Source organism: Panthera onca, chromosome E1, assembly GCF_046562875.1.
Source record: "Panthera onca isolate mPanOnc1 chromosome E1, mPanOnc1 haplotype 2, whole genome shotgun sequence".
Taxonomy (NCBI): Eukaryota; Metazoa; Chordata; class Mammalia; order Carnivora; family Felidae; genus Panthera; species Panthera onca.
Genome location: NC_138352.1, coordinates 21,861,999 through 21,874,496, shown reverse-complemented (window position 1 = coordinate 21,874,496; position 12,498 = coordinate 21,861,999). Strand labels below are relative to the sequence as shown.

At 48.6% G+C, this 12,498-nt stretch overlaps 1 protein-coding gene across 2 annotated transcripts in view; it reads right to left on the bottom strand.

Moving 5' to 3' along the window:
- The window catches only part of SHISA6 (shisa family member 6), a 280,044-nt gene that overhangs the window by 139,951 nt on the left and 127,595 nt on the right, over positions 1-12,498 (bottom strand). The window contains exon 4 of one of the 2 annotated variants that reach the window (XM_060647255.3): positions 6,996-7,091. The exons of the other annotated variant lie outside the window; for it this stretch is intronic. Coding sequence (XP_060503238.2) covers positions 6,996-7,091 — 96 coding nt within the window. The remainder of the gene's footprint in view (positions 1-6,995; positions 7,092-12,498) is intronic. 2 annotated transcript variants of the gene reach the window in all.

The following is a 12,498-nucleotide window of genomic DNA, read 5'->3' as shown; positions in this document are numbered from 1 at the left end:
CGTTCCCCCGGGACTGAACTAAGATGGCACCAGTTGGGGCAAACTGAGTTGGTTGACCAACTTCACCCTCACTCGCAGCTGATGACCTTGCCTCTCCAAGTCACCGAGCACCAATGGCGTATGTCCACCTGCATGACCCCGGGGCCGTATACTCTCTGCCTCTCATCTGCGGTGGATTTCTCCGGTGGATTTTGCTCCTGATTGAGACCAGCCCCTCCACCTACATGGTAGATGCCATTACCAAGGACACCACTTCTGAAACACCCTCCCCCGCCCCACGTCATCGATTTTCCCGTCTCCGCTGGACCATTCCTATCAGCATGTGGATACACTGTGACTTCCCCCGTCTTAAAACAAAACACAACTGTCTTTACATCACGCTCCCTTCCAGCCACCGCCCTCGCTCCTATCCCGTTTCACAATAAAACTCTACAGGGTCTTCCGTGCCTGCGGTTTCTTATTCCTCTTCTCCTGTTTTCTTACTTTAAAAACCTTTTACAGCGTTCTGTCAAGGGCATTTCAGACGCATCCCCGAGTAAAGAGGCTGGTGTAACAAACCCGGGTCTTCTCATCACCCGGTCCGCCTCGATTTCGTAGAAGCACAGCCCAGACATCATCCAACCTCTCTTGCCTCCATCAGACACACGTGTGTCTCCTCCATCAGATACACACGTGCCTTCCCCATGGCTGCTCTTGCCAAGCTCACCGACGACCTCCGTGTTACCAGGTCGCATCTAGGAGTCACTGCTCAGGCCTCGGCTCATTGGACCTCTCTGTGTCTTAAACACCTGATCACTGTCCCCCTTGGGAACACCTGCTTTGCTTCCCACTCAATTTCCAAGGCCACACACACTGCCCTGGTTTTCTTGCTTCCAGACTAGTCTCCTCCCTAGGTACCCTCCCCATCTCCCCAGCCTCTCCATATTGGGTGCCCGGTGGCTTCCTCCCGGAGCCTTGCTCGCCTGGAGGCGACACTCTCCCTAGCTGATGTCATGTGGTCTCCCAGATTCACGCCCCGGAAACTCCCACATTCACACCCCCAACCTGGATGTCTCTCCTGAACTTGACGTTTCCGCATGGATGATCTGATTAATAAGCATCTAAAACTTAATAGGGAGCCAGACTGAGTTCACATCACCCCGAACCTCTGCCTAAACCTTGTCCCTCCCGGAGACTTCCAGCTTCCTAGTGTTTCAAGCCAAAAACGTTTTGTTTCTCATCTTGCCTAGAATGGTAACCAGATCCTTAAATGGCCCACGGGCCCCATGTGCTCAGGCCCCCGCCCCTGGCCGACCCCACACTCCAGCTCCTTCTGGTCAATCCTCCCAGCTGTTCCCCACAGCCTGGCGGGGGACACATGGCTGTTCCCTTGTCCTGGGAGCCCCCTCCCCCAAATCCAGACGGCTTTGATCCTCTGCCTCCTTCCGTCTGTGTCCAGATGTCATTTTTCTCTGAAGCCTTGTGGATGCTCTTGTATGAACTACAACTCCCTCCCTTTCCCTGCCTTGTCTTGTCCCATAGCTGTTAACTCTATCCGGCATGCTTCATACATTTACTTCTTTCTAACATCTCACACTGGCACGTAAGATTGTCTGCTGCATCCTCCGTGGCTACGATGATGTCTGGCACGGAGCAGGTGCTCAACGTACGTGCTCACCTGAAGGAACGAATGACCATGAGTGACAGTGTCTGCCTCCTACAAAGGGGCAGTGACTTTGGAGTGCCTACCTTTTAGTAAAGGCTGCAGGGCTCTCTCTCTCTGTCCCAAACACACATACACTCTCCCTCTCTTTCTCTCTCATCCACACCCACACGCATGCGTGTGCCTATGTGGCTCCTGGCACGGTGGAAAGGCCCGGCGAATATTGAGAAAGAGCAGAGGAGAGAACGCCCAAGTGCAGAAGACAGCCGCCATGCGTATGTGGGCATTGCTACCACCGTGGCCCATAAGGACTCTGCCTGGCATGGCCTGGGATACACAGGTGGAGATCCCTGGAATTAACGATACTGACACGCGGGGGATCCTGGAAAAGAATCTTTCCAGCTCTTTTGATCAGACTCAAAAACAACCAGCCCGACTGAGCTGTTCACCAAAATGCCGACGTGGAGCGGGGTCCCCGTAAAGTGTGTTCATTTAGCCAGACCCTGAAAACGTATCTGAGCAGACTGAGCTTCCTTTCTGGAAGGACAGCCCCGGCTAATCCGGTGGCGGTGGCCCACTCCAGGCCCGTCTTTTTTTGGCGTGACTTCCTACCTTGCAAGATGTGTGCCTCTAAAAAGAACAACCGTTGGCTATGGAGTGTTTACCACACATGTGCGTCCTGTGGAACCACTGCCCATATGCTGCCTCGCCACCCGCCCCCTTCTCCAACAGGTAGGGTGTGTGGTGGCTGGGAGCACGATCTTTGGAAACAGGACTGGATTTGGGATGAGCCGGTAGTGACCATGTGACGTTCACTCATGCAAATTACTCAACTGCTCTACTTTGACTTCTCTTTCCCCAGCAAAAGGGGGTAACAAGAGTTCACCCACGGGGTCGTCATAAAGGTGAAAATAAGACGGCACATGTCAGAGTGCCAGAACATTGTAAGTACTCGGCAAATAGCCTTTATCATTGGGATTTCACTGTGGCAGCCTCGGGGATGTTCTGTTTCCCTAAAGACAGCTCTGGGGTCCTGCGTGGGGGTCGGCGTGATCCTCTCTAATGAACAGAGGAAAGGTTTTAGGGGGAACTTGGTCTAAACTCATGGTCACTCTGATCCGCATTTTCCTTGGCTTCGACTTCCATTTCTCCTAAGGGATCAGCAGGGAGGAGGTCAAAGGAAGAAATCAGAGCAGCGGGCACATGGAGAAGTAGCTCCTTAGAAGAAGGAGAAAACAGGGGCGCCTGGGGGCTCAGTCAGTTGAGCGTCCAACTTCAGCTCGGGTCATGAGCTCATGGTGTGTGGCATCGAGCCCCGCGTCGGGCTCTGCGCTAACGGCACGGAGCCTGCCTGAGATTCTCTCTCTCCCTCTCTCTCTCTCTGCACTCCCCCCTCTCAAAATAAATAAACTTCAAAGAAAAGAGGGAGAAGAAGAAGAAAGGGAAGAGTAAGAATTATAAAAGGCAGAGCACAGTCAGGCAGTTAGAAAAGTCCCGAAAAGGGGTATCAGTATAGAGTGTGGTACCTGTGAGCCCAAGGCGGTGCTATGCCCCCTAGGAGGTTGACCAATGACTGTGTGGTCCCTAGGGATCTCCTAACAGGACAGAGATGGAACAGGGGATTTTGGCTGTTATGAAGCCCCCAAGGCCAGATTTCCATTTCTTCTAATGTCTCACCTTTGCAAGCCCATTAGCCAAAAAACATCCCCTTGTTTGGGCTTTGTCTCAGAGAGTTTCATTCCCTGTGCACCTACGGATCTCATTCTACAATAGCATCCCCAACCCCAACTCTCTGAATTTGGAGGAGCAGCCACCGAAACTAGAGTGCACTTCTCTCTCCACGATGCCTCTGGGGCCTTTGACATGGCGGACAGGACTGGAGGCATCCGAGCTTCCAAAGAAGGTTCCAGACACCGTTTGGAATAGGGACGGTCAATGCACGATTCTCAGATAATCAGAATCTGATAGAAATACCTGTGCAGTTCAGTGATGCAGGTTGGTAGTGCAATGGTATTACCTTCTAAAGCAGGAGTTAGCTACCCCATTAGTTCTGAGCGTCACAGTGGGGCCACACGGCAGCCGGGTGCCATCAGAAGGCCTAATGCCAATGTAGTAGGAAGAAGGGAAAGCGGGAATTAAGGAAAAGGTCCCCAGCAGGCCGTAGGGGTGAAGCAAAAAGAAATAAAGAGGAAAAGAAAAAGAAAGGAATGAAACATACATGGTATACAATTTGGAGTGGCTACCTTCCCATGGGGCATTTACATGCCACCACTTGCCTTATGGACACCACTCAGAGCCGAGCTTTGGGTTGCTCTGCAGGAAGGGAGGATGACGCCTGGCCCTTTTCCAGAGACCCAGGCTGTGTGCAAAGAAAGAGTCCCGATATCAGATGGGGGGACCCCGTTTCCTCAGCTCCCCCCCCCAGCCCCAGTCTCTTTGCTCATGAAACTTTAGTTGTTTTCTCAATTGGAAAATACACACAGGGTACATTCCTGGAGAGAGGAGGTTTCAGAGGCCTTGATGGAAGGGAATGGAAAAGAGGATCTGGTAAGGGTGTGGATGGGGGACCCGCCACGTATGCAGAGGGAGAGACGCAGGCGAGCTAAGATCAGGGCGAGCAACCAGCATCAGCAAAGCCCCACACCCATGACAGGGTACAGTCTCCCCGGTGACTGAGACCCAAAGGACAGACAGGGATAGAGAATCCCCTTTATGCTGCAGCTTTGTGTCCACTGCCTGATAAACACATGGCCTGGCTGCGGCCCCATGTCCCCCACTCTCGTCCTTTTCTATCCTGCTTCATTCATACAACCCCCCCTTGTATTTCTTGACACCCCAACAAAGCTTCTACCTCAGAGCCGTCCTGCTGCCTCTGCCTGGGATGCGGGTCTCTGCCCAATTACCCCCTTATCCAAGCTGCTTCCTGCCGCGGACTTCGGTTTTCCCCCTGCTCTTAATCATCGAGAATTTATTTTGTCTGCTTCGCCCAACGGAATAGGAGTTTTCACAAAAGCAGATTCTGTTTCATCGACTTCTGAATATTGCTTAGCACATTGCGAGCCTCATGAAATATTTATTTGTTGAATGAATGTATGAGCCCCAAGCCAAAACATTATATACATATGATATATATATATATATATATATATATATATAACATTTATATATATATAGTTTATATATATAGTTTATACAGTATTTATATTTATAATATATAAGTAACATTTATAACATTTATATATAGTTTTTATATATAGTTTTTATATAATATTTATATTTATATATAAATATATTAAACACTTATATATACATAAATAGTTCTTTTGATGAGCTGACATTTCAGGTTAGACTACCTACAAGGGATAGGGGTAAGGGTGGGAAACCACTGCAGCTGAAAAGCCATGGTAAGAGTTGCCGTGTTCTGTTGGAAAAACTCAGATTTGGGGGCACCTGGGTGGCTCGGTCGGTTAAGCGTCCGACTTCGGCTCAGGTCGTGATCTCTCACAGCCCGTGGGTTCGAGCCCCACGCTGGGCTCTGTGCTGACAGCTCAGAGCCTGAAGCCTGCTTCGGATTCTGTCTCTGTGTCTCTCTCTGCCCCTCCCCTGCTCACACCCTGTCTCTCTCTCTCTCTCTAATATAAATAAACATTAAGAAAAAGAAAGAAAGAAAAATTCATATTTGTAGCTTTGAGGTAGGAGTGCAGTAGTCAACCCCCAAAATGGCCCCAGGGATCCCTGTGTGGCTCCCCACCCCCACCCCGCCATCTGTAATAAAGCTGACTTGTGTAAGCAAGAAGATATTGAGAAGATGACAGAATGTAACCCACAGGCTTGGTGTCATAATAGACACGCGGACTTCTTTCTTTCTTTTTCTTGGATCGCCCACTCTGGGGAAGCCCGGCCACCATGTTGTCAGGACACACAAGGTAGCCCATGGAGAGAACGTCACGGGGAGGAACTGAGGCCTCCTGCCAACAGCCAGTGCGATGTGCATGAACGATTCTGGAAGCAGGTCCTTCCACCCCGGTCAAGCTTTCGGATGAGGTAGCCCCTTGCTGCAATGTCGCCAGGAACCTCGTGAGAGACGCCCACCCCAGAAGCATTCAGTTCAGCTGCCCCCGAATTCGGGACCCGCTGAAGCTACGGGACACGATATGTGATTGCTATCGTCTTAAAACGCTACATTTCAGATGTGTTCGTTTCACAGCGATAGGTAATTATCGCCAAGCAGATGACGTGGGGGCTGGCCGTCCTAGGTTTGAGCCGATATGGGTAGGACTAGGATGATGTCTTTCATCCGTTAACCGTGCAGCCCCACCGCCCTTCTGGTCCCAGTTTGATTCTGCGACTTTGAGTAGCCACAAATGCCACCTGTATCCTCAATAAACTTTATTTAGACACAAAGAGACACAACAGAAAATACATACACAGATACAGATTTGTTTGGTTGGTTTTTTTTTTTTTTTTTTCTCTACAGGGTGAACAAACATCACACAGGGAATTTAAAAAGTCATTGCATGGAATGTACGAAAAACTCGCGAAGTTCCTTGTTCGCTCACACTTAAAAGAGACACATATTGCGGAGGAAGACAGGGATCGTTCCATCCCTACAACAGAATTCACAGTTGGTCTATAACAGTACACAGGTGTCAGGAAGGTAATCGGAGAAATCAGGGATTCAGTTATTTGATAGGACAGAATGCTCACAACACTAGGAGGGCTCTGTTTAAACAAAAGACAGAATCGAGGACTCCATACACCCCCCCCCCTCCCACCCCCGGACAGATGCTCTGCAAGCTGTCGGTTAGGTCATAAAGCAGCTCAGCAGAAATGCCACGTTAGCGTTCCTCTGGAGGTCGGAAGGGCTGCGGGACCTCTACCTTTGTGTCCACACCACAGAGAGAGTGTTTACACAGACACACGTAGGACACGGCAACTCTCGCCACGCACGCTGGCTTAGAAACCCACGGTGCGGACCGTTGACATACATCGGTGTATAAAACGTGGCTTTAAAAAGGAAAAGGAGGAAGAACCAAGAGGAGAACACGCTTCGCATCTGCCGGCAAGGTTTCTCGCCACTCTGCCTGCGGTCCCTCCGGCCGGGGGGACGGGGCAGGGGCGGGCTGGGGGGGGGGGTCGTCTCTTGCAAGTCTATGGGGCCTCTAAAAGTCACACCTGGGACCTGCCTTCCCGTCAGAAGCCACATATGTCACCAGGCCACGCTGCAAGGGGAACCCCCCTCAACTTATTCCTGTCCCGGAACGTTAGCCTCCTCCAACGTCACCTTCCCATTTCAGCTCGGGGCTCCCCTAGGCAACCTCTGTATTTTAGTAAAAAATGGTTTCCACTGTACCCTTCGTGTGTCCTCTTCCTAACGTGACAAATCCAGATGAGATGAAGTTATGGAGATCGGGTCCTCCACTTCGGTGGGTATCCTTCCCATAATGTCCTGCAAGAAGACGGGGCACAGTTACCTGGTGCACCCATGGGCACCCGTCGCTGCAGCTCCCCCAGAGGCAGTGAGGAAGTTCATTTCCGAGCCAGCAGCTGAGTCAGAAGGTAGCAGCCGTCAAGGAGAAATACGTATATCATTTTATAAACACGTATATAATGTAATATATATACAGTGTATATAAAAAGTATATAGATCAAGTATATATACACGTATGTGTGTATATATATACACACGCGTGTACATATATACATACAATTGTGTATATACACATATATATGTGTATTATATGTGTATATACACATATAAGTGTGTGTGTGTACATATATATATATATATATATATATATACACACGCAATTGCACAACAAAGACAACAATTCTGGGAAGGTTACATGGAAAACAGGGGCGGGGGGGAGAGGAACAGGTGGCTAGATTTTGGCATTTCTGACCGAGCGCACCAGAACATCAGTCTATTTGCCCGACCATCGTCACCTCTGTCCCAGCTTCCCTCTTTCTCCATCTTGCCTTAGTCATTGGTTTCCTCTCTTTCCGAAGCACGGAGGCATGGGTCTGTCTGGTGGGGACAGCTCTCTGTATGTGCCTCTGCTTATAAGTCCCATCACATCCTAAGGAACTACAGTCTCACGGCTTAGGAGAGATCCAGAATGGTGGTTGTAAAACACTGGGAAAATATTTACTGCTTTCCCCTCTTGACTTTTCTGCAATAAGATCTTATTCTGTGCCAGCCCCACGTGCCCATCTACCTGCGGGGCTGGACCGAGGAAAGGTCGGGGCGGGCTCAGACCCTGGGAGAAGAAATCCACAGAGAAAGAGAGATACATTCCTCTTCTGACATTCAAAACACGATTTCACAAATGTTCTTGAGACGCAGGTGTTGTAAAGAAAGAAAGGACTCCGTAAATGCCATCCTGAGGTATATACACAGGAAAATGGAGAAAAGCCACATTTTTGTCGTATTTGTACAAGAGTGCATTAAAAACTGTACCTGGAATTAACACAATGTGCAGAAGTACCTAAGACGTAATGGTAAGTTCAAAAGTGGACAGAAAATGCTATATTAAATATGACCACAGTGCTGTAAAAAATTCAAACCAGCACATTAAAAAAAAACTGAAAGAAAACACATCTGAGACTCACAACTGCCCTCAGATCATTGGAACTTGAGCCTTACTTCTCTCCTTCCAACGTTTCCATATTTTCCAAGTTTTTCCCCCCTTTAGTAAGTAGGTCAGTTTTATAATACAACTAGGTAAAGTAAATTTCTAATGAAAAAGCTGCATGGTAATTGTAAAGACAACCCAAATCACATTTTTTTCTTAAGAGGGCACCCTCTCAATTGGCAGATCTCAAACCCTAGGTGCATGCTGGAACCATCTGGAAGCTTTTAAGAACGCAAATGTCCGGACACAACTCCAGGGGTTCTGATTCCGTTGGTGAGGGTCTGGGCTTACAAACTCTGACAGCCACTGTCTTAGCCCCTCAGGAACTTAAGAGAATCTTGCCACCATTTCTGCGATGCCCTCCACTCTGGAATAGATACTCATTCCTCAGGGTTCACAGCCTCCCAAAAGGAGCTCTCTCGCTGTAAAATACTGCGGTCACAACCCAGAATTTGACAGAATGGGATTATTGGATAGAATGGGAGCTGGGCTAAGAGGCTTCAAGCTATGTCACAGCTCCAGAAACCAGCCTCTAGTACCTGGAGAAATGCATCCTCATCAGGGATCAGCAGGGAGGGGGTGTCTGGAAGGGTGAGCTGCAGGGAGGGAGGGAACCCTGTCCTGTAACAAGGCCACTTTCTCCCCAACCCCACCCCCACCCCCAAGCAATGACAGGGCAGGAAAAGGAAGTAACAATTCAGAACGGTCATAAATTTGGACCTCATTAATTCAGAACCGGCGATACATCCTGCAGAATTTGGGCTGGCATATTTTTGTGCTCTTTTATAAATAAAATTTTTGATAAACAAATCAATACTGGGGAAGATAGAACATAAACAGTGCGTGTGCTACTTACAAATCATTTCTTATCTGTCAGCTGGAACGAGGTCCCTTGGGACCGAGTGGTGCCCTAGCACTTTGGGGCTCTGCTGGTTTAACGAGCAAGTTTTCTGATCACCTACTATGCACCAGGCAGAGAGACAGAGCCTCTGAAAACACGGTGTCAGGGTTTCGGGAAGGGGGCGGGGGGGTGACATCATAGCAGCGAATGTTTTGTAGTATAATGCGGCTTACAGAAATTTTTCACATGTACTGTTTTTTTAATATAAAAAAAATTTTTTTTAATGTTCATTTCTTTCTGAGACAGAGAGAGACTGAGCATGAGTGGGGGAGGGGCAGAGAGAAAGGGAGACACAGAATCCGAAGCAGGATCCAGGCTCCGAGCTGTCAGCACAGAGCCCCACGTGGGCCTCGAACTCACCAACTGTGAGATCATGACCTGAGCTGAAGTCGGTGGCTCAACCGACTGAGCCACCCAGGCGCCCTCTGTTTTCTGAAAACTTTAACCACTACCGCATACGTATGTTGTCTGGGATTATTATTGTTCCCCCATCTACTGATGGAAAAAGGAAAGCCAGACCAGAGGCAGATGACGGACCCAATGCAGGCCCCCAGTTTCTCCCACCACAAACCACATGTTCCTTCCATCATGCACACCTGGCTTCATCTACTCCCCACAAGAGCCTTGTGGAAAAGTCACGTTCCCAAGTTCACGGAGCTAGTTAGCGGTAAATCCTGACTCCCCAGGCTCCCACCTTTGTACAAGTCTGACACGAGCCGCCTCACCTGGTGGTCTGAACGGTCACAACTGTGCAGCTGTGACTCTTCCCTGAGACTTGAACCCAATGGAAACACTAACTCAGGAGCAGTCTACCTGGTGATGAGTAAGTTCATAGAAGTTGGAGTTCAGGTTCCAACAAGCTTCAGTACGGAGGCTTGGCGTTGGGTAGAGAAAAGATATGGTGAGGGGTCAGGACCAAGAGCAGGTGACAGGAGTAACGAATTCTATGGGCAAATCGGTTTGGAAAATATTGAGTTATGTGAAATGAAAAGTAACCACGGAAACCAAGGCTAGGGACCAGTCAATGAGCACCCACGTCTCCAGGGAACCCTTACATTTTTCAAAGGTGTCTCTCAGGACGCATGTTGGGAAAGAAAGCAGCCAGTGACACGGAGTTGGAGAAGACAGGGTGAGAGCTTCAGCTTTTGTTGGAGCTGCGGTCTTCAAACTTGAGCACAGCAAGCTCATGGGGCGGTACCCAGATTGCTGGGCCCCAGCCCCAGAATTCCTATCTTACTAGGGTCAGAGGTAAGTTCATGTCTGACAAGTTCTCAGGGGATGCTGATGATGGCCGCAGGTCCAGGGACCACACTTTATGAACCACGGTGTTAGAACTACCGACGGGTCCAGCTTGAGCTGGGTACAGGGCCAATGTTAGGGGGGGTCAAGGTCTAGAATGCCTTACATTTTGTGTCCCCTCGAGAGGAACAAATAGTTTTAGCATGAACAAGGGTAGCATGATGGGAAGGACAATCGGTAAACGCACTGCTCTCTCCGCCATCACCACATCCGGAAGTCCAAAGTCACAGGGACAGCACTGAGGTTCAAGTTCAACTGTCCCCCTGGCAGGAGGCAGGTGGAAACTAAAGAGAGACCTGGGGCAGGGTTCCTGGAGTCGTGCAATGGTGGTGACTCCGGTAAGGAAGTGAGTCTGAGTAACTAGAGGGAGAGCTTCTTTGTGAAGGAGATTTGCCGCAAGAAACAGGAGGGGGAAATGAGGTAACATCTGAATGGTGATTTCAGTAAGATGTGACAGCAGTCTGCATCTGTGAAATTAGACCAACAGCCAAGGGAGGGAAAGAAACTGAGCAAGGACGGTTTGCCTGGGCTGTAAATACAGCCAACAGAGCGCGTCCTGAAGGAGACCAGTCAAGTAAAGTCAAGGGCACTCGGTGGGGAGGAGGACAGAGAGACAGAAATGCTGGGAGAGGACAGACAGACAGGACAACTCCAGGAGTTTCCATCGATGCCCGACAGTATTCCCAGAAGAGACACAGAAGGGATAATTCAGAAGCAATGATTAAAAGTTAATAGATTTTCGTTTTCCTGAGCAGATGGCAAGACTTCAGTCTTTAGATCAAAAGACAAAAGGCAAGATCAGGGGTGCCTGGGTGGCACAGTCGGTTAAGCATCCGACTTCAGCCAGGTCACGATCTCGCGGTCCGTGAGTTCGAGCCCCGCGTCAGGCTCTGGGCTGATGGCTCGGAGCCTGGAGCCTGTTTCCGATTCTGTGTCTCCCTCTCTCTCTGCCCCTCCCCCGTTCATGCTCTGTCTCTCTCTGTCCCAAAAATAAATAAAAAACGTTGAAAAAAAAAATTTAAAAAAAAAAAAAAAAAAAAAAAAAAGGCAAGATCAAGCATCACACTATATATGAGAAGGGACCAAAATCCAGATATACTCTAGTGAAATGGCTTTCAAAAAATAAAGGAGGGGCACCTGGGTGGCTCAGTCAGCTGAGTGTCTGACTTCGGCTCAGGTCATGATCTCATGGTTCATGGGTTCTAGCCCCACATCAAGCTCTGAGCTGACGACACAGAGCCTGCTTTAGATTTTCTGTCTTCCTCTCTGCCCCTCCCCCACTCGTTCTCTCTCTCTCTCTCTCTCTCTCTCTCTCTCTCAAATAAACATTTAAAATTAAAAAATAAATAAATAAATGGGGCACCTGGGTGGCCCAGTCGGTTAAGCATCTGATTTCGGCTCAGGTCATGATCTCGCGGTTCGTGAGTTCAAGCCCCGCGTCGGGCTCTGTGCTGACAGCTCAGAGCCTGGAGCCTGCTTCGGATTCTGTGTCTCCCTCTCTCTGCCCCTCCCCCACCTCTCTCTCTCTCTCAAAAATGCATAAACATTAAAAAAACTTAAAAAATAAAGGAAAAAATGAATAAATAAGTTAACTAAAATTTTAACAAATAATGGAAAATATCATCTTTATAAAACACTTGAAAAAGTGGGGGAGGGGAAGTGAGGCAATCTTTTGAAGAATTTTGAGACTTTTATTTCCATAGAGACAGACACTGCTCACAGAAGAACACATACTCTGGACCAGGCTCACAAGTTCAAACCTGTCTGTCTGTTTTCTCAACCGCAAAAGAAAAACAGTAATGTTTGTTTCATCGGTTGTTGAGGAGATTAAATGAGGTAACATATATAAGGTGTTTAGAACAAAGCTAAGTTTGCTAATATTTTTCAGTAGAGGTGTTTGGACTCCATTCCTCCAAAACTCATTGAAAATAATTAAAAGAAAAAAGAATAGAAAAAAAATTTCCACAAGGGAAAAAAATACCAGACTTTTCATTTACTAGAGGTGGAAAATACACATCCAC